Here is a 20,750-nt window from a genome sequence, read left to right as displayed (position 1 = left end):
CTTCACATATTTTCTGGGGACACCACATATTTATTTCATATCTTTAAAAAAAAATAATATCCCCTTTAATAGGGATGCACCGATACCGGTATCGGCCTTGATACCACATTTTCTAAAGTACTCGTACTCGTTAAAAGTCCCCCGACACCTGGAATCGATACCACGGTCTGAGAAATGTCTATGTTTGAGCGGCGTGTAAGGGGTTAATGCCTCTTGTGTTTTCCAAAGAGGCAGAGTTTACAACAAACTGGAAAACTAGTTCTTTGTTTTTTTGTTAAATTATATGACTAAAGCTGTTACCTGTCAATTTAAATCATGTTTTTTATTAAGTACTCGGTATCAGCAAGTACTGAAATGCAAGTACTCGTATTCCAAAAAAGTGGTATCGGTGCATCCCTACCCTTTAATGACAGGTTTTTAGTATGACAAAATATTCAGTAAAATGCATCTGTCCTAGATAACAATAGTAGAAATATTCAGTGGCTTTCAGTAGGCAACACTTTAATGTGCCCACCAAAATATGCTACCATATCCTAGTTTCCAACTTTGATGATTAATTTAGTTTGATTAATCTTTCCCAAAGTAATACTCCTAAAGCACAGTGCCTAAATATATCAAATGTAACAACCTCATACAGCTTTATCTTGGAAAAAACAAACACAGTAAACGATATCAGATTTTTTCTGATTTTATTTTCATGCATAAAATGCACAGGATGTCATAGGTGATTTGCTTCACATGGGCTTTGGAGGAGCTCTGGGAGCAGCACCCTGCAGAAAGAAACAACACAGTTAAATTTATATAACTAAATAAAAAAACAAAAGAGATCATTGTGTATTACTGTAGCTTTATTGGCAGAGCATTGCGTTATCAGCAGATAGGTCACAATAAAACATATACACTGCCATATGCATAAATCTGTACTTACGCTAGGCCTGAAGCGGGGAGGTGGTGTCCGGTCCTTACGAGCCTCCCTGGATCTGTTTCTCACCACCTTACTGTGGATGGCACAGCTTACACAGTAATGCAGCTTCACGTACAGCTTGGGCAATACGTATGCTACACACAAAGAAACAAAAGCGTTTTAGTTTTCAAGCTAAAATAAGAACCTCACAAGTATACTTTACATAAAAACTTGATCAGCATTAAAAAGATCAAGGTTATATTTTAACAGAATTTCCTATCCATGATGTAGGATGACTCCATGTAACAAGTTAATCACAAAAAGTGACTTATGCCGGGTTTTCACAGAATGGGACACGTATTCTTCCTAAACTTGTACAATTGGTAGTATTGAGTATTTGAAAACAATGCAATGCTTGTCATGGCAGTCACTTACAGTCAAACACACTGGCTTCAGAGATGTCTCTCACGGCCGCAGCCTCCACGATGTTCCTGATGACAAACTTCTTGATGGCTTTGTCCTTAGGAACGCATCGGGCACAGTTCGTGCAGCGGATGGGCTGGACATGTCCACGACCCTTCTTAGCACGTCCGTTGTTCCTTCTCTTCTTAGTCTGACATTAAATAAAAATCGGATAAGTTGTGTGCATACCACAATTCAATAAGCAGAACAGAGTAAAGACCAGAAGAAACTGTGGTCTTTTCATCGGGGGATTTAACTCGGGTTTAGCGCTAAGCACCAAAGTGTCTATTTATGCATTATCAAAAATGGTATGTAAACCAACCAAGGAATTAAAGGGAATTTTGTTGTTTTAATAATGAATGCGTGGCCTGCCAGTACCGCGTGCTTCTAAGTTACAGTAGCAAGCACATGCTTGGTTGCTAGCCGCACTAATTTCACACTTTTAACAGTGCAACGGTGCGAGAAAGTACCATATATTTGGGCAATTTGATGCCTAACTAATTCATTATTGTGGTCACGCGTTGACCTGACAACATAAAGACAATTTCACATAATAAAATACATTTTCAGATCATTCGCGATCGCTCGACACTCACCATCTTGAACGAGAGGCAGGAAAGAGGACCGGAAAAGGCGAACCGGAAGTAAAAAGCCTTCCTCCGCTAGAAAAAATAAATAATAAAAGTTCATATAGTCATTTCGTAAGTTATAGACTTTTTCGTGATTCGCTGAAATATATAAACATTTTCTGGAGATATGTTATGTACATGAATGTATTACACATGGGTAAGAAAGTTTATCTGTAATAAGGACATTACTTTTTCGCGGAAGGGTACGCATTAGTACGCGTAGACCTTCGGTCACAGAGATGATGTCAAATGTATCATGTATTAACATTTACAGTCATGAATGGGTAATTATTATGACCTACATTTCTATAACAACTTATCAAACATAAAAGTTAAAAATAAATAAATATATATGAATAGTACCCTTAGAACACTCTGGAATTTACAAGTAGCCAATAAGAGGCCGTTGTAAGCAATACGTCATAAGCGGTCGCAATTTTCGATGCAAAATAATAGATATTTTATACGTAAATGCAGATTATAAGTATAAACAATGTTTATTGAAATATTTTTATTTTCAATGGAAATGATTAAAATCCATGTATATCTTTTGTTTTCTGGTAGGATAGTTGTGTAAAAAATATTTTAAATTACAATTCTTTAAATTAATAATTAATAATTAAATTAATTAGCAACTTACTGACATACCTTACTATTTATAATTATATAATAATTTAATACTATGGCAGCAGAATTTCTTTCCATTTTATCTTATGCATCTTTTATCAATGTTAACATGCAGCCTTTAAATTAAGAAACTGTATATTACATGTAAAATAATGTGCTAAAAATAGGTACTATTGAGCATTGCATCATTTTAATTTTTTAATTGTAATAAAAAATTGTAACTAATGTCTACATCTTTAGAAATAATTATCGATATGACAGTTAACATTACATAAAATATTGCAATTGGTGTTGAACGTCAGCAAAATTATTAAGGCCAAAAATATTTTGCTGTGGAGCTTGAAGTGAAAAAAAAAAACTTTCAAATATCACAAATTGTAAATATCTGTATTAGCAAGACTGTAGAAAAGGGTATATTGAGGACGAAAGCTTTTAAATAAATTGAAATTGGACAAACAAATTACAATTTATATTATTTTAATTAATGAATTCTAAAAATAACAAACACATAAAATGTATTTAAGAGATACACAGAAAATTACAAAGTTTGTAACCTGAACAGGTTAGGATATAAAATCTTTGAGCATGATACATTAAAAAAGGAGAAATACAAACTCTTGCATCTTAATATTGTAACATTACAAGGAAATCTAGTGGATCAGCACATATGCAGACAGATGAAGTGGTTAATGACAGTAATGTCAGTGCCTCATTTAATCACATAGATCAGGGAAGATGTATTGGGCAAAGTTCATTGGCTTGCATCTAAAAACAAAAAAAATATAATCTACTATAAACATGGTCCATAAGGAAAAATTAAAAACACACAGGCGCATGCAGACACACAAGAACAACCGGAAAGTGACTTCCCCGTTATACGATTCCAAATCAAATATCTACAGGAGAGAATAAAGACTGGCCGTGACTCCTGTAGATATTATTATTAACATCTTATCAATTTAGTGCCAGCAATCACATCCTATAATCCACATCAAACAAAAACAATATTTTTTAACACTTACTGTGAGTAAAAGCACTAAATCCGAGCACCGTTTGGTCGAGATAACTGCTTAATCGAAAAGAAAAAGTCAGATTTTAAAGTAAAAATGGTAAAAAGCTTGCAGTTTTTTCTCAATCGAACCCTTAAAGTAAAGTGCTCTTGGCAAAGTTTGCGCTTATGTGCTGATGTGGGATCAGTTCCCTCTATTTAAATCTAAATCATAAAAGCAAACATACCAACTACCAATCAGCAGCTAGAGTTTAACAATGTCAAGAGCAGCACAACCATGCTTTATAAAAATGGTCCATCGTACTAACTTCACGTGTTTGACAGCTTATTTAGTTTAAAGCAAAATCTATTTTGCAAGATTCATGTGCTTTGACTAACTACTAGTGCAAATCCAACTAAACAGTGTGCTTGGTTCAGTGTTTCTCTGCAGACAACCGGCCAGCGCCCTCTGCAGGTCAGTTAAACTCACAACCAAATGAACATTTAAGTATAATTTTAAATGGACAATGTTTGATGTCCAGATTAAAAATTTTAAAGCACTGGTTCATCCTCTAAAATACTGGCCCTTAAATAGCGAGGTATAAAACTGCTCTCCACCAATCAGGGAAGACGAGATGGTTAGGTATGACAGGTTCACACACACAAGACACACACAGATAAAACATACGTTAAAGTTGATTTTAAAGTCGTCTGGTGTCCAACATAAAAAAGACTGAGCGGGGTTTTTTAAAATGATGATTCCTCCAATAATTCGAGTGAATCGTGAGTAAACAGAAGGATGATAAATGCAGCAAATGTTCCTGCAGCATTACTTGGGCACGGCTCGATACAGTCATTGCGGCTTTAAAAAAAAATCTGTCAGGTCTCCCTGAGTTAGTTGCACTTCATCGTGTAAGTCTGCTTATGTTTTCTTAGTCCTCGAAAAAATCCACAAGAAAAAGAAATGAAGAAAAATCTCACAAATGTACAGTTAGCTTTGGAGGGGCAGCTGAAAAGTTTTATGTCGAAAAGGATCCAAGGTTAAGATGCTTGATGTTTGTCTCGTCTCTCAAAATACTCGTGCTGCCGTAAGGTGCAAATTGAAATCTTGCCCAGTTCAGAGAGGAGTCAGAGGTGAGATGGTTATTGTGTTAACAGATGTCTGTGTGTGTGCGATAGATGCAAGGTTGTCTAAATGAGCTTCATTTATAAAACATGCAAACATTGCACTTTAGTTGCATTATTGTTTATATCTGATTGGCAGTGTTGTTCACATTTCAATCTAAGAAGAAACATCTTGCATTTGCAAAAAGTTTGATAAGTTTTATAAAAGAGGCCCATCATTTTGTGTATAAATGAGAATATGCATATATTCTATGGGATGAGTTTGCGAGTGTGTGCGTAGGTCAGTCAGTGATTCCTATTTTCAAACACTTGTCAGTGAGAACATCTTTAGTGTTGTTGTTGCTGGTGCTCGTTCATGTGTGCGGACAGCACAAGGTGCTAAATGAGCGCTGCCGTGTCCAGGACGTTCCTGCTGGGATCTAGGGTGGCGAAGAAGCGTACGTCGCGGTCTTTGTCCATCCTCAGTTCAGACAGAGCCTCCTCGAGCTCATCGGAGTATGCACTGCCTGGGTCCTTGAAGTACGCTGACAAACAAAGTTACACTTAATTTAAGTCTGTATTTATTGGAAAACTCCAACCAGCAGTATTTTTTTTTAAAGATGTCTGTACACTTACGTTTTTCCAACACGCTTTGTCTTAATGCCTTGGCCACCAGCACGCGTACATTGGGCACAGGATCTGACGAGAGGCTGAGCAGACTGGGCAGAAGGTGCTGTGCAAACTGGTCCATGGGCATACAGTCCTCCTCCACTACCGCCTTCACAAAAACATAGGAAGGCTTTACAAACGTTGCCAATTATTTTTTTTAAGGTTATTCAAAAGTTTGTGGAAGTCCACTTGGGTTATGTATGTGAAATTAAAATGCACCTGACAGATGAATGCAAACGCCTGGCGTCCAACCCACTTGGGAGAGTGGCAGAATCTCATAACGAGCTCATTGATGAAATTAAAACCCAGGTCATGAGCTCCACAGGAATACAGCTTCTGCAAGATTTCCACCACCTGAACAAACAGATGCAGATGGTTTCTTGATAAGCAGATATTGAAACATTATGGACTTGTTTAACACCTGGACAATGCTAAATACAGGATCCAGCATAACCCAAGGTGACGTAATTTCTAATAAAATCATATACAGTGGTTTGAATCCCCTGGAAAACTTTGTAATGGCTACTCAAACATCCTCTTAAGTCCGGAGTATAGTCTGTTTTTTTACATGTACGAAAACGTGACTTGTACGTGTATTTAGACGTTCAACGCAAGTGCATTGTGACAAAATGCAATGCATCTCCTGGGCTACATACAGGGTTCCCCCACCTTATTTAACATTAAATTCAAGGACGTTTTAAGGACTTTCCAGGTGCAAATCCCCCTCAAATTCAAGGACTAAATGTGGGGACACATTTCGAGTAAGAGCAAGGTCACATACCTTTTAAGATACATTGTTAAAGGGAACTCGCGCTGCGTCACTGTGGTGACACTTTGGGGACGCCTCAAGGGGTAAGTGCGTCTGAATGTGTATATCAAATTCAACCAATGGTGAGACTTAACAACAAAGACAGGGTGACGCGGGTGCCAGGAAGTATATCGCTATCTGAAATATTGCCAAAGATGGCGTTACAGGGACGCAGGAAGTATGGCAAGGGAGACGCAGCGTCTCGTTCCCTTCTCAGGGAACAACAGTTACATACGTAACAACACACCAATAATACCTCACATGTGACTTTTGTCAGTGTTAAAATACTACTTTTAAAAAACACATACTGTGGCCGAGAGAGATGCTAATACCAGGTGTGAACAGCTTCTAATCTGAGGACAGAAACAAATGGAGCCGCTAGAGGTACAAAGCAAGACGCCTAAAAACAGAAATGACTCACCAGCTTATACGAGATCCACCGCACTTCAGATACTTTGTCAGAGCAGAGATTAAAAGCGATCTGTCTGAGGTAGTCATAGATGTCGCTGTGGTTGTACAACTCAATGATCAGGATGAGCTGTCTGAATGCACAGACAAACACGCATATGAATACCAGAGGAGCCAGTTTACGCTCAAAGCTTTGTGTGCAAAAATGCTTTAAAAATTAAACTATGTTTAATACGTACTCTGCTAGCTCATAGCGAAATCTCCAGTTTCGACTGTTATCAGTCACCATGAACTCCTGGAGTTGATACAGATATTCCCGACGCTTCTCGGTATGGAGCAGCTGTAAAAGGATGCAAAAAGATCAAGCTGTTAATCACAGAGGGATATTCATCTTTTGATATAAAAAAAATAGATAAAGACAGACAGATTAAGTGTATATTGAGAACAGTAAAGATAAAAATGAATTACTTGCTTTTAAAACATTGGAACTTGATGCACAAGATACATGGTACATTTAAAAAGTTCTGTTATAAAGCTTGATTTACTCTACACTGACCCAGGAATATCAAGTGGCCAGATACAGATCTCCATTTCCCAAGAGTCTCTGAGCTTAAAATCTCTTAAAAATATATAAAAGGATCCTCTATTGATACACGGGAAAATTACATAAATATATTTAATTTTCTGTTGAACGTTGAAGATCCCCATATGCTCAGCTTTGCACAGGAAAATTCACATCATTTTTACCTTCAGGAAGTCATACAGGTGTTTGAGGACTCCTATCCGCACCTCGTCCAGATCCTTGAGGAAGCCATTAAATATAGGCACCAGGTCAGCAGCTGTCAGCTGATCCCCCAAAATCACAGCCAACTCATGGATGGAGAATGCGAGCGTCCGACGCACCTTCCACTGTCAACACATTCAATAAATGTAAGATTAAATATAATTCAAATTAATTAAAGGAGTATTCCTTTAAAGGCGGGGTGCATGATTTTTGTAAAAACATTTTGGAAAAGGAGTCGGGCCGAGTACCAAAACACACTTGTAGCCAATCAGCAGTAAGGGGCGTGTCTACTAACCGATATCGTTGCCTGGGTTGCATAGGGTAGCCCCACACATATCTCACGGCAAATTGTGTTACTGTGGGTTCACACCAGATGCGTTAGAGGCGTAAAATTTGTGTCTACCGCACATAGTTGGATGCTTGAACATTTTGAGTGAAATTCTAGTCATCGAGACATTCATGTGGAAATTTGCGTCATGGTAGGGGCTTCTGCGACTCACTTCCTGTAATCACGTCACTACTAGAGCAAGCCAAATTCAAATTTTTCAACTCGCACATTTCCTGTGGCAACACTCAATTCACGTAAATGAGGTGGAATCGCATCTACCGCCGTGGTAAGCACCTCATTCGCGCTTTACGCCTCTATCGTGGCTGGTGTGAACGCAAAATTATAGTCACAAAATTTTTGATTAATTTATTTGTGCTATTGACATGATTTTCTGCTGTTTTTCGTGCCCCTGGAGCACAAATGTCTTTTTCGTGGCACACAGCACGAATTTCTAAACAGAGTTTTTCATGCCTGTGGCACGACTTTCTGTATAGTGTCATTTTTTCCCTATTTTTAAATCATTGTCGCTTGGGTTAGATTTGGGGTTTGCATTATAATGTAATTTCATGCACATGTTTTTCGTCCGCTTTTAAAACTTTTCTCGCCTAGAATTGGGGTTAGAGTTAGGATGTTGCAGAAAGTGATTCTAACCCTAACCCCAAGTGACAATGGTAAAAAAAATAAGAAAAACATTGAGAAAACAAAATATTAATTTACACGATACAGAAAATCAAAAACTTCTAGAAATTCTTGCTGTGTGCCACGAAAAAGACATTTGTGCTCCAGGGGCATGAAAAACAGCGGAAATTCGTGTCAATAGCACAAATACAATAATCAAAAATTTTGTGACTAAAACACGAATTTCCGTAAGATTGGGATGGTGTTGGGCGGGTCTATCAAAAGAAGGTCCAGATTCTATTGGGCTAGGGGCATGTTTGTTTAGGTGATTTCAAATGTCAACATTGCCTTTCAGAGATCACGCATCCTGCCTTTAACTCTTTCCCCGCCATTGACGAGTTATCTCGTCAATTTGCAATACCGCTATTATCCACCAGGTGGCACACCTCCTCAACTTATTAAACCTGGAAGTATCACCCTAGGGCAAACAGCTGTATGGCCGTCTAAGTTTTGAGGATCGCTCTGCATCTGATCTCTATCTAAAATCCTTCACAAAAATGGAATTCTCTCAGCTTTTTGCTCAAAATTTGGCGTTTTTGAATAAACCTACCCATATTTGAGAGGTGATAAAAAGAGAACTGATGAAGGTAGGATGAAACTTTTTGTTGAAAGCAGAGGGTCTGTTCTTTCATTTAATATATTGTATGTTTATATACGAGCATTTTCTGGGAGGCATTAAACTTTTGTGAAAATAAAAAAATGCTGGCAGGGAAAGAGTTAAATGCCCTCAAGGCAGTGAAATCATTCATTTTCAGCTAATAATCAGTAATGCTAAAGGTGCCGTGATGAATATTATCTAGTTTTAAATATGAATTTATCTGGAGGAGGCTTCACCTGTACATCTGTAGCGAGTGTCTCATACGTGTCTTTCAGACAGTGCCAGTTTTGTCTGCCCAGCGTCAATGCAACACCTGGCAGACTGAAAGCACAGTGTTTGGCGATCTCAGTGTCCACGGTCTGTGCCCGAGCCGGGTCCGTCATGGACAGGTACTGATCTAATAACTGCTGTGGGACGACATTCTGAGATGGTGAAGGACAGAAAGAACGAAGGTTAAAAGACAGCAAGACATCATATAATCATGTAACTTTTTTTGTAATAAACTAAGGCTGCATAACAATTAATCACAATTAATCTATAGCAGAATAAAAGTTTGTTTACATCATGTGTGTATGTATATATATATAGATTTTTAAATAATTATACATGCATGTGTGATACGCATATATATATATATATATATATATATATATATATATATATATATATATATATATATATATATATATATATATATATATATATATATATATATATATATATATATATATATACACACTATACACAGTTCACACACACATATATGATGTAAACAAAACAAAAACTTTTATTCTGCTATAGATTAATCACGATTAATCGTTATGCATCCCTATAATAAACTGTATCGGTTTACTCATATTGTATATGAGAATGGTGCATTACCTGAACTTTAGACTTCTCTTCTTCAGACGTTTTTGTCATGTATGAGTCTTTATCTTCCTCCACATTTTCTATGAGGTCTGACTCCTGTTGAATGATATCTGAGCTGTATAGTTGTGCCAAGCATAAACTCACGTTTCTTTCTTTAAGCTGTTTCTGTGGCAAATGGTTCAATTGTTGAAGGTGCTATCACTTTAATTTGGATTTATTTTGTGTCATGTCATAGTGTCTAATGGCAAAAATTCATTACATTCAGTTAAAGCTAAAGACAAATTTTCTTACCTCACTGCTGGGTTCAGAATCATCTACCAGTACGGGTGAAGTCAAGGGCGAGTCTGAAATCTCTGCATTTGTCAACGAGAGCTCGCTCATGGCGCTGAGCTCATCAGACGTCGGAGAGTCTGCAGAACCGTTACTGTCCGATGAAGAATCGTCGCCATCTTCTGTCTGACTCTCTAACTGAGCCGCTTTTAGCGCAGCGGACAACACCTTCACTTGAGCTGCAATGGAGAAATGTTTTAATGCTTTCAAATAAAGCTTGAGCACACAGTACACCTGTTACTAATGCTCCATTTACCTTGTACATCAGGATCAGCTATGTGAGGCTGAAGGCAGTCCAAAACCTTCTGGATCTGTGAGCTGGCGGACGTGCCTTGAGCATCTAAACTAGGTGGCTTTTCCGTCTCCTCACCTTCTGTCTCCCTCAGTGGCTCTTCCTCCATCACCACATCTTCATCCTCCTTATCGTTTCTCTCATCACCTTGCAGAAGCTGGAGGTCTTGGGTGATGTCAGGCAGTGGGGATCTCCAGTAGTTGAAGGAGTTGTACATTGCACACTCATCTATCTGCTGGTTTGTGTGCTGTGTAGCGCTCTCTTCTCTGGGATTGGTGGATGAATGACTTGTGGGATTTTGTTGGACCTTTGGAGGTTGTGATGGTGGAGCGTTTGTTTCTAAGGTGGGTTGTGGCTGAGCTAAATGTGGCTGAATGAGATGTTTTGTGGGACTCCCACTTGAGGCGTTGCAAGAGTTGCTGGTATTTACTTTTTGCTGGTGGCTAGAAGATAAGAGACAGTTTGATGAGACTTAAAAATGGGAAAATTTGTTGAATATAGTTTCAATACAATGCAATGTGCAACCATACTAATTTACTAGTGATGCACCGATGTATCGGCCGCCGATATTTATCGGCCGATATTTGATGAATTTGAAACCATCGGCAATAGCACGAGAAAGGCCGATACCGATTGTTTATTAATTAACTGCATGAAGAAATCCATTATATGTAAAAAAAAAAATAAGTTAATGTCGTTAATAAAATAAATGCTGAATAGCAATAACCACCTTTGAAGGTTGTCATGCTGTCTTATTATATTTGTTTTAGCTTAATTTGTGCCTCTCTTATTATGTTGGTCAGTTGAATGTTAATTAGATCCAATCCGTGTTCAGGTAAAAATAATTTGATGCAGAAATAGACTAGCTAATAGACCAACTGTATAGTATTGTATACAAGTGTTTAATATCGGTATCGGCATCGGCCAGAAGTTGTCTGTTTAAATCGGTATCGGCCCAAAAAATCCTATCGGTGCATCCCTATAATTTACCTTCCCAAGGAGATCTTGGATATATCACAAAGGGTTCCGTCCTCACAAAAGTGCAGTCCTGTGATTGAAGGATTGGCGAATGTGGAGATGAAACGACCTAGGGACTGGAACGCAGCCTGCCTTACCTGTGCAATAAAACAATAGAAAATCAACAGGTGCACCCTGAACCTGTCTGTGAAAACCAGGCTAATGTCTCATAATCTAATAATGAGATGCTTATGAGCATCAAAGCCATGGCTGCCCAAACATTTGTTTTTAATCTTTGACATGGCCTTACTCAGTCAATCTTAAAGATATCAAAGTTATACTTTACATTACATAGGATGATATGTTAATTGCTCATTCTGAAGTCAATTTTTTACCACTGACCTGTATATTTGTCTAAATTGTGTTTTAAGAAACCAATTGCTAGTGCTAGTTGCATATCTATGTTGAATTGTGTGTATCGTGTTCTTACCCAGCGTGATTGATCACTGATGAGATTGATGAACAAGGGGGACAGTTTAGTGCGTCGCACCTCTGGAGACGTGCAATTTGAAACGACCATAAAGCACTCAGCGCAGGCTTTCCGAATACCCCACAAACTGTCTGAGCACAGGTCGAAAAATTTAGGCATCTGTATTGAGGAGGAAAAAAGTAGAATTTCAGCCAATCTCATACACGTGGATCTGGTTTCACAGAAAAGGCTTAGCAAAAGCTAGCACTGGGCCTTAGTTAAATTAAGATGTTTAAAGGAAAACACCACCGTTTTTCATTATTTTACTATGTTCTTACCTTAACTTAGACGAATTAATACATATCTATCTTTTTTCAATGCGCACACTTAATCTTTGTACAGTGCGTCATAGGGATGCTAAACAATTAATCGCGATTAATCATTAGCAGAATAAAAGTTTTTGTTTACATCACCTATTTGTGTAAACTGTGTACTATATGTGTACTATGTATATATATATATATGAACACATTCATGTATAATTTTAAGAAAAAAAATGTATATATAAAATATTTATATTTATATATAATATAAATTATACATAAATATACAAATGTATATACACATGTAAACATTTCTAAAACATATACATGCATGTGTGTACATTTATTTATACAAAGTTATTATACACAGTTCACACACATATATGATGTAAACAAAAACTTTTATTCTGCTAACAATTAATCACGATTAATCGTTAAGCATCCCTTAATGTGTTAGCATTTAGCCTAGCCCCATTCATTCCTTGGGATCCAAAGAGGGATGAATTTAGAAGCCACCAAACACTTCCCTTTTTTCTCTATTTAAAGACTTTTACATGAGTAGTTACACGAGTAAGTATGGTGGCACAAAACAAAACGTGGCGATTTTTTAAGCAGATAAAATATTGTATGGCGGAAGAGCACTTAGTTTGCAGCACTTCAACCTTGGGCGCAGTAATATTGATGGAAGTTTGAATGAGAGGAGTAGTAGTCAGACTCATTAGTGATGATGTTACTGAGCGGCGAGGTCGAAGTACAAAACTAACGGTACATTCAAACCAGGCGAAAGCGTTAACACTTCTCATTTACTTTTAATGGGTGACGTCATGCATTGCCAAATTGAATTGTGGATCCATCAACGTCGCCTCACTGCCATTGCTCGTGGCAGAAGTTGAACATTTCTCAACTTTTTAGATTGCCTTATGCAAATAACCTAGTGCGAGCCTGCCAATTACGTTTATGCAAGACTGGAGCATGTTTTGCGGCAATATAGTTCTCATTTTTATCTGCTTAAAAAAAATCTCCATGTTTAATTTGGGCAACTAAACTAACTTGTGTAACTACTCATGTCTTAAAATAGGGAAAACATGGAAGTGTTTGGTGGTTTCTAAATGCATCCCTGTTTGGATCCTAAGGAATGAATGGGGCTAGGCTAAATGCTAACACATTCACGACGCGCTGTACAAAGATTAAGTGCACGCATTGAAAAAAAAGATAGGTATGTAATTTGTCTAAGTTGAGGTAAGAACATAGTAAAATATTGAAAAACTGTGGTGTTTTCCTTTAAGATTTTCCTTAATTTGGCTGCTCAGTCTTTTAGGGCTCACCAACGCATTAGACTGCATCTAGTACATAAAATAATAAGCAGGTTCTTATGTAGCATAGTTCTTCAGGAGTGATGTTGTCGTATAAACCTTCTACATTCTTAACTTAAAGTTCATTCTCACAGACAGAACTTTATATATGATAACAAAAGGCCTACAAACAATAGAAACCTGTTAGGACCTCCTACAGGATATTGGTCTATCCCGAGGAATGGTGTTTCTTTGTTATTCACACTTATCAGTTTCTATAGGCCATCTGTATGTGGCATTTGGTTCACACCTTCACTGCAGACACATACTGTATTGTTGATTACATCAGGGCACAGTCGCAACGTAACACATCAGACATTGATTACGCATATAAAGAAATACACACAAAGCATCTTTTATAAACATGCATTACAAAAGACATTTCTGGTGTGTATCTTGAAACAAATCAATGGCACTGGCAAATAAGATCTGTCAGTGCAAGTTATTTTCAGTACAACTCAAATTAAATTTACTATTGAAATTTGTTTCATTAAATATAATGGGCAAATGTGTCCAATAAATTTAAACAGTAGCTCTTGAATTAAAAAACCATAAGCAGGGTAATGGTTCTCACCAGTAGTTTCTCTGTGGCTTCCTGGCCAACAGTAGAACAGAACTCGCCAAAGTTTGCGGCACAGACCTGGTGCACAGATAAAAAGTACAACAGAGGGTTAACATTTACAGGTCTCATGTTGTGTTGCAAACAGGGCGTGTTGCAACTTGTGAACTATTGCTTCTCGTGAACGCTGCTTCTTGTGAAAACTGCCAAAGCAGATTAACATTCTTAGCAACTTTTTTTATAACAACCCAGCAAGCAATAGCTGTCATTTCACAGTCTAGTTTAACTATAGACCCGTTGCAGTCTGGCTATGAGTAACCCACTTCCAGCCAAAATAAACTTGCATTTGGTAATATGTCATTTTACATGCCATCATGTAAGCAAAGTCAACAGTGATTATTACTACAAGGCGTTTGGTTTTATTTACTTTTCGGCTATGGTTACACGTCTAATACATTTTTAGACAGCCCAAATTTTCTCTTGTTTTATCCTAGACCTCTGTGCTGTTTTTGAACGGCTATTAGACATCTAAGCAAGCCTAAAGGGGACATATAATGAACATCTGACTTCTTTCATGTTTAAATGCTATGATTGGGTCCCCAGAGCTTCTATTAACCTAGAAAATGTGAAAAAGAACAACCCAGTAACTTATTTTTTCTGCAAGCGTGTGAAAAAATAGGTAATTGAAATTTAGCTCCCCTTGTGATGTCAGAAGGGGATCTTATTATAATAATACCGCCCCTTAATCTGCACCATCCAACCACAGCACTGCCATTTAGTGCAGATATCAGCTCATATGCATTTAAAAGGATACACCCCACAAAATTTTTATGACAAAACAGTGACACTGAAAACTAAATGTTTTGTGTAATATTTATCTATGCAATGGCATTTAAACATAACTGAAGACTCAAAATACCTTTTAGAACCACTAAACATTAAGCAATAGTCATCCGTTTGTGACTGCTTGGACCAAGACATCAATTCTCTAGTACGGTGTTTAAAGAGAACATATTTTGAACAATGCATCCTGAACAATGAACGTATTGTTACCTTGCGGACTTGAAACAGTCTGGTGTCACTGCATAGCTCACAGAACCGCAGCAACAGAAGTTGTTCCACCGTTTCTTTAGTCAACATAGTCACCAACTTGCACATGATCTACAATAAAGTAGACAGTTATCAATCCAGAGATCAAAACCAGTGAAACTCTGCAAACCCTACAAATGAAGAGTTTGGTTCCAAAACGCGATAAACGCCATGTAAAAAAAACCGAGTTACCGCCAAAAACAGTATTGTATTAGGTCAGTATTAAAAAGTCAATCCAATATCCAAAATCCGCCGAATGCAATAAATCCGCTCCACAAATTACGCGCACCATTCCACGCATTGTAAACAACAATGGCGGCGCGTTGAATACACACATAATCCTAGTTTTCCTCATCTACTTTGTACTTCGTGATCAACAAACAAACAAAAACAAAATAATACTTTAATAGCATTGATAAACCTGTGGTGGTTTTCTGTGACTGGAAAGAAACGTAAGCCATCAACATCTAATAATTTACGTGAGAGGCACCCGGGAGCTGGAAAAATGCCTGTCATGCTAACACATTGACCCCAAGGGATCTTATGAAAAACTTTCCATTATTTTACACGAAGTCAACGAAAATCGAGCAGGACCAAAACATTTTACAGCTGATCGCTGTCAAAAAGGTTCAGCGATGACGCCCCAAGGATGACAGCAGCAATGACAGTGTTCTTAATTTGACAAAGTAAGTGTTTTTTTTTTATCAGTGTATACCACTAGTCAACTTAATGAATATAACATGGCAAAGATGAATGCACATTTAGGGGCTGTTTACACTTGGTATTAAGATGTGTTTTCATCGATCGGATCACAAGTGGATGAGAGACACACATTACGTTTACACCTGGTATTTAAATCCATCTCTTTTGTCCACTTTTGTCCTGAATACTGTGAGGGGGTGGTCTGTGAGACGGTGGGCGAGTCTCTCTGCTGTCATTCAAACGCGAGCGGGAGTAATTATGAGTTTATATGGATGCAAACTAATATTATGTCGGAGTCCACTGCTTGTTTAGCAAGTAAACATGCTGCACAGAGTGTTGTACGTGTTTATGTTAGAGATTTCTCTGAATTTTCAGCGCATTTGATGAAATAGGATCGCGCAACTTTCACGCTTTCAAAACGAAACTACGGAGAACACCCGCAGTAGTTTTATCAATGAAAGGCTAAAATAAGCGCTGTTCACCGTATGTTCACGCCAGAAGTCAAAAAAAGACGTAAAATTTGTGTTAAATACCTCAGATTAGATAAATGGGCGGAGAGAAGGTGGTCGCGTGTGGCTGTTCAAACACATTCAACCACATTGCTTTCCGCAACTCCAAAGCGATCCGATCGAAAGTAGTTTCGACTACCTCTGGATGTGGTTAAAAGTGGACACGTTCAAAACGTTTTGAACACCGTTTACACCTGGCATTAACGTCGTCCACTTGTGATCCGATCGATGAAAACGCAGGTTAATGCCAAGTGTAAACAGCCTCTTATATATTGATTCAATAGATTTAGAGCATTTTGAAAAAAAAAAACGTGTCATGGATTTATTGCATTTTGTGGAAAAAATTATCAGTTTTTATAATAAATCTTTGAGAATCTAATTATAGATTAACATTTTTAATGTTTTTATAACCTAAAAATGCTATGTGAATGTTTGTAACAGAAAATAGTGTTTTACATCTTGTCACTTTCTTGGTATAGAAAACAAGTTTTTACCCAAATTATTCAAAATGGATTTATTGCGTTTTGGAACCAAACTCTTCAAACTTAAGCACTCTTATAAATACAAATGCATATTGTCTGCAATGTGCATTTTCAGGCACTGTTGTGTGCATTTTCACAACAAACATGGTTACCTTCAAATGCATGTATTCAAAAGCGTATTGTCTTTCACACAAATCCACTCACCGCTACAGCCTCGATCTTGTAGTCGTCATCACTGCTGGGTTCTGTGAGCTCCAGTAGCACAGGGCAAACCCGTCCCTCCATATCGGCCTTACTCATCAGACCCTGTTCAAGCAGGACCAGCAGAGCAGCCTGGCTTGTCTTTCGCACCTTATGTTGGGGAAAAAAGCGACAGTCAAATATTGTTTTTATGATCTGTTGGTATGGTTGCACAAAGAGGAATTATCCATTTTTAAAGTATGAATTAGTTTATAAATAAAATGAGGCATAATCTACTTATTGTCACATCAATCTCAGAAGGTTACAATAAAAGATGATGGTTCATCAAGCACAATGCATGTTTTCACCTCCCACATATACAACACAAGCACATAAGTTTTATCGGTTACTCTAAAGGTTAATTTATTGTATGCAGGAGAGAGAATGATTGACAGCACAAGACAACCGTATTCCCCTCCAATATAATTGTGCATGTAGTTTTATGATCAAATTAATCTTTACATTTAAGTTAAAATTGTTGTATAAATCATTTAAACATGCTTTTGTGGTTTGGGCAAACAATGCATTTAATGCAAAATTACTAAAAGTCACAGACAGACGTCAATAACATGCATTTTTTGGGTACACTATCCCTTTACATTGAAATGTTACCTGGTTATTAGGATCTGTCAGATAACGGACCACAATGGGTACTAGATACCGTGAGAAGGCTTCGGGAAAATTGGGCCGGTTTTCGTGGAGGAACATGGCAATGTTTGGTACCTGTTCCATCAATTCAGCTCTCACTGGTGGTTCTGTAACATAACCATAAATATACATTGTAAAACATGCATATGAACCACACAGACATGTGCTAAATACAGAAAAAGTCTTCACACCTCCATCCTCAGACATTCTGGCAACCGTTTCCATGATGCTGATGAAGTCATTTTCATTTTCCCCGAATTCCCTGAGAACATCTAGCAATCCTCGCGCCACAGCTTGCCTGAAATAAAAATATTTATACACAGGATCATATTAGATCGGACGACTTGCTCCTTTACAACATTTAACCACAAACCTTTGCAAAAAAATTCATATCACTTTCTAAATAGCTCAATAAATACTTTGAAGTACACAGACCAGAAACCAAGTACTTCTACAATGACAAGTTTGGCTCCTTTCTGGTCTTCCTGATCCAGCAGCGAGAAACCAAGTCATATCAGATTCTTCAAGCCCCTAAATTTTTAAATTATGTTCCACCATCTTGCCATAAAAGTGAAATATTTTCGGTATCAAATCTCGCTTATTTTCTGGAGATTCACGCATAACGGAAATTTAAACTATGAAAACACTGACCATTGCAAGACGCATTAGTCACACACATATACTTAAACCTTCACATTCATGTCTCACCTGTTGAAGGCATTTTCACTGAATGCATATTTCTCTAGTCGACCCAAAGGGGTAAGGTTATCCTGGCCTGCGTCCAGGAACGCTGTAATCCGAATCCCTTCGCATTCTGAACCGTAGTCATCGAATCCAACTGCGAGACAAATTAATAGAGACATTTAATGACGAGGTATAATTTAATGTTAAGTCTTTTAGTACAGCCCCATGGTGGTATTAAATCCAAGTTCTTCACATTCAAACCAGGAATCCCTCTAAATGATGGAGTAGTATAGTGTAACCATACACAATTAGATCATCAGTTTACAGACTAATCCATTTATAAAAAAAAGTCTGCTTTAACATTCTCCAATCTAAACACTTTTAAAGCTAATAGCATGGAATATCGATCCAGGTGTAATGTTATTGCACCGGCTCTATGATACAGCAAGAGCAGGGTTTCCATTACACGTGGTTTGGTTCTGTCATCAAAGACTATATTTCAAGTATATCATGTACCACAGCCAGCTTGAGGGAACAGACACACATACTATAGCTTAAAGGAGTAGTCCACTTTAAAGATGGGGTCCATTGACTTTTTATAGTAGGAAAAAAATACTATGGTAAGTCAATGGGCCCCATCTATAAAGTAACTCCTTTAAAGGGATAGCTCACCCAAAAATAAAAATTATGTCATTATTTACTCACCTCAAGTTGTTGCAAATATAAAATACATTTCTTTGTTTTGCTGAACACAAATGAGGATATTTTGAAAAGATTCAGGGAAGTCAATGGGGCCCCAGATCATTATTTGAAAATATCTTTATTTGTGTTAAGCAAAACAAAAAAATTTATACAGGTTTGAAACAATTTGAGGGTAAGTAAATAATGACAGAATTTTCATTTTTGGGTGAACTGTCCCTTTAAAATTTAGGATAAATAATTTTTTTGTGCGGATAAATTACTGTCACAAAGTGTCCCTCCATATTAAAAAATGAACCATGGTATTATTGGAGTACAATAAAGGAAAAAAATCCAAAACAAATAGTTGCTGTAGTTGGTTACCACAAATTAACTATGGTTTTGCTGTAGTAACCATAGTTCAAATCCATGGTTAATTTGTGGTAACCAACTATGGCAACTGTTTGTTTTGGATTTTTTTTTGAGAGGGCCAATTTACCTAAATGTACTTCTAAATTTGTGATGTTTTTTGTTATACTTACAGTCGTCCAAATCATCATGGCCATCTTCAAAATATAAAGCCATACCTGGGGAAGCATGAGGATAAAAATAAAATATATGATTGACAACTGTGTCCACAGCATGTTTCAAACCATGCTGCTGTCAGATATAAGTTAAGCTTTGTCTTAAAACCAATAGTATTACAAACCAATGGGATCATTTTGAGGACCTAAAATGAAAACGAGTCTATAATACCCAACATAATGATCATTATACTACAACACTGACTTTTTGACAGATGGCTGTGGCGTATGTCCTGCTAATATAGCGCACTAAATTATGGTGACTAAGTTACTGTCAAGTCACTCTTGCTAGGCAAAGTCAAGCCTCTGAAACGACGTTTACCAAAACCTCATTGTGTAAACACAATGACACTCACATTAAATATATATTTTAAATACTGACCAGCCCAGCAAACGCGTTATCCGGTGTAGTTAGCAGGAATCAACAGTAAACCGGCTGGCTAACAAACTAACTGACTGTCATTGCCCTGTCAACTCAACCATGACATCTTTACAATTTTGGTTAGATTTAGCAAATAAATGATATTGTAGATTATGTATTCTGACACATTTAGTCCAGAAATAGCCGTTTATAACAACACTTCTGTCATTTATCACCATATGTCCTGCTAGCTCTACTAACTCGCAACTAGTGTTGATACACTTACAATTTCACCCACTCGTGACCTTTGTTCTACAATACATCATAAATGTTAACATGCTAAAACAAACTCGTGTGCGACAATGAAGCCGACTGACTTTAAACCGCTTTGAAGCTTTAAATAAACGCATTTTAAGCACGTTACCTGCCATCTTGATTTAGAGCGAGGCTGTCACTCCACTTCCTCAAAAGATTTCCTGCCGTTATTTAAACCCCCGCATCCGTATGTCGACTAAACATTAACAAACACAAATAAACTTGTTAAAAGTAATCAATATATCGCGTAAATGACTCGCGATGAACCGAATCGCTCAACCGAACGGTCGGCGACCAAAAAAGAAGACAATGTCGATCA

General features: G+C 37.4%; 2 protein-coding genes across 4 annotated transcripts; both read right to left on the bottom strand.

Annotated features, from left to right (window-relative positions):
* Positions 1-672: 672 nt before the first annotated feature.
* Positions 673-2,036, bottom strand: rps26l (ribosomal protein S26, like). Its single transcript, XM_065279661.2, has 4 exons — positions 1,963-2,036; positions 1,340-1,517; positions 929-1,059; positions 673-770 (listed from the first exon to the last, which is right to left on the bottom strand). Exons 1-4 carry the CDS (start codon positions 1,963-1,965, stop codon positions 735-737), a joined length of 348 nt encoding a protein of 115 aa, XP_065135733.1. The 5' UTR covers positions 1,966-2,036; the 3' UTR covers positions 673-734.
* Positions 2,037-2,988: 952 nt separating this feature from the next.
* On the bottom strand, positions 2,989-20,743 carry ppp4r1l (protein phosphatase 4, regulatory subunit 1-like). Of its 3 annotated transcripts, none has more exons than XM_065279658.2 (20): positions 20,541-20,743; positions 19,714-19,758; positions 18,518-18,647; positions 18,001-18,107; positions 17,774-17,916; positions 17,126-17,272; positions 15,193-15,300; positions 14,155-14,220; positions 11,927-12,085; positions 11,470-11,594; positions 10,444-10,922; positions 10,149-10,366; positions 9,870-10,016; positions 9,224-9,409; positions 7,347-7,508; positions 6,839-6,939; positions 6,613-6,733; positions 5,603-5,737; positions 5,351-5,492; positions 2,989-5,259 (listed from the first exon to the last, which is right to left on the bottom strand). In XM_065279658.2, exons 1-20 carry the CDS (start codon positions 20,545-20,547, stop codon positions 5,114-5,116), a joined length of 2,874 nt encoding a protein of 957 aa, XP_065135730.2. In that variant the 5' UTR covers positions 20,548-20,743; the 3' UTR covers positions 2,989-5,113. The 3 variants fall into 3 exon arrangements, with proteins under 3 accessions (XP_065135730.2, XP_065135729.2, XP_065135731.2); XM_065279657.2 differs by having other exon boundaries at positions 9,870-10,022; positions 20,541-20,742; XM_065279659.2 differs by having other exon boundaries at positions 9,870-9,953; positions 20,541-20,742.
* Positions 20,744-20,750: the final 7 nt, after the last annotated feature.

This window comes from Paramisgurnus dabryanus, chromosome 7 (assembly GCF_030506205.2).
Source record: "Paramisgurnus dabryanus chromosome 7, PD_genome_1.1, whole genome shotgun sequence".
In the NCBI taxonomy this organism is placed as follows: domain Eukaryota; kingdom Metazoa; phylum Chordata; class Actinopteri; order Cypriniformes; family Cobitidae; genus Paramisgurnus; species Paramisgurnus dabryanus.
This window is presented reverse-complemented; position numbering and strand designations above follow the sequence as displayed.

Bases quoted from the DNA above. Each gene is read 5' to 3' on its own strand.
- rps26l (XM_065279661.2), bottom strand. The intron at 1,060-1,339 runs GTAAGTGACTGC...CTTTGTGTGTAG, and splicing joins TGAAGCCAGTGTGTTTGACT to CATACGTATTGCCCAAGCTG. The intron at 771-928 runs GTAAGTACAGAT...TTCTTTCTGCAG, and splicing joins CTCCCCGCTTCAGGCCTAGC to GGTGCTGCTCCCAGAGCTCC.
- ppp4r1l (XM_065279657.2), bottom strand. The intron at 10,923-11,469 runs GTAAATTATAGG...CTTATCTTCTAG, and splicing joins TCCAAGATCTCCTTGGGAAG to CCACCAGCAAAAAGTAAATA. The intron at 6,734-6,838 runs GTACGTATTAAA...CTGTGCATTCAG, and splicing joins TTTCGCTATGAGCTAGCAGA to ACAGCTCATCCTGATCATTG.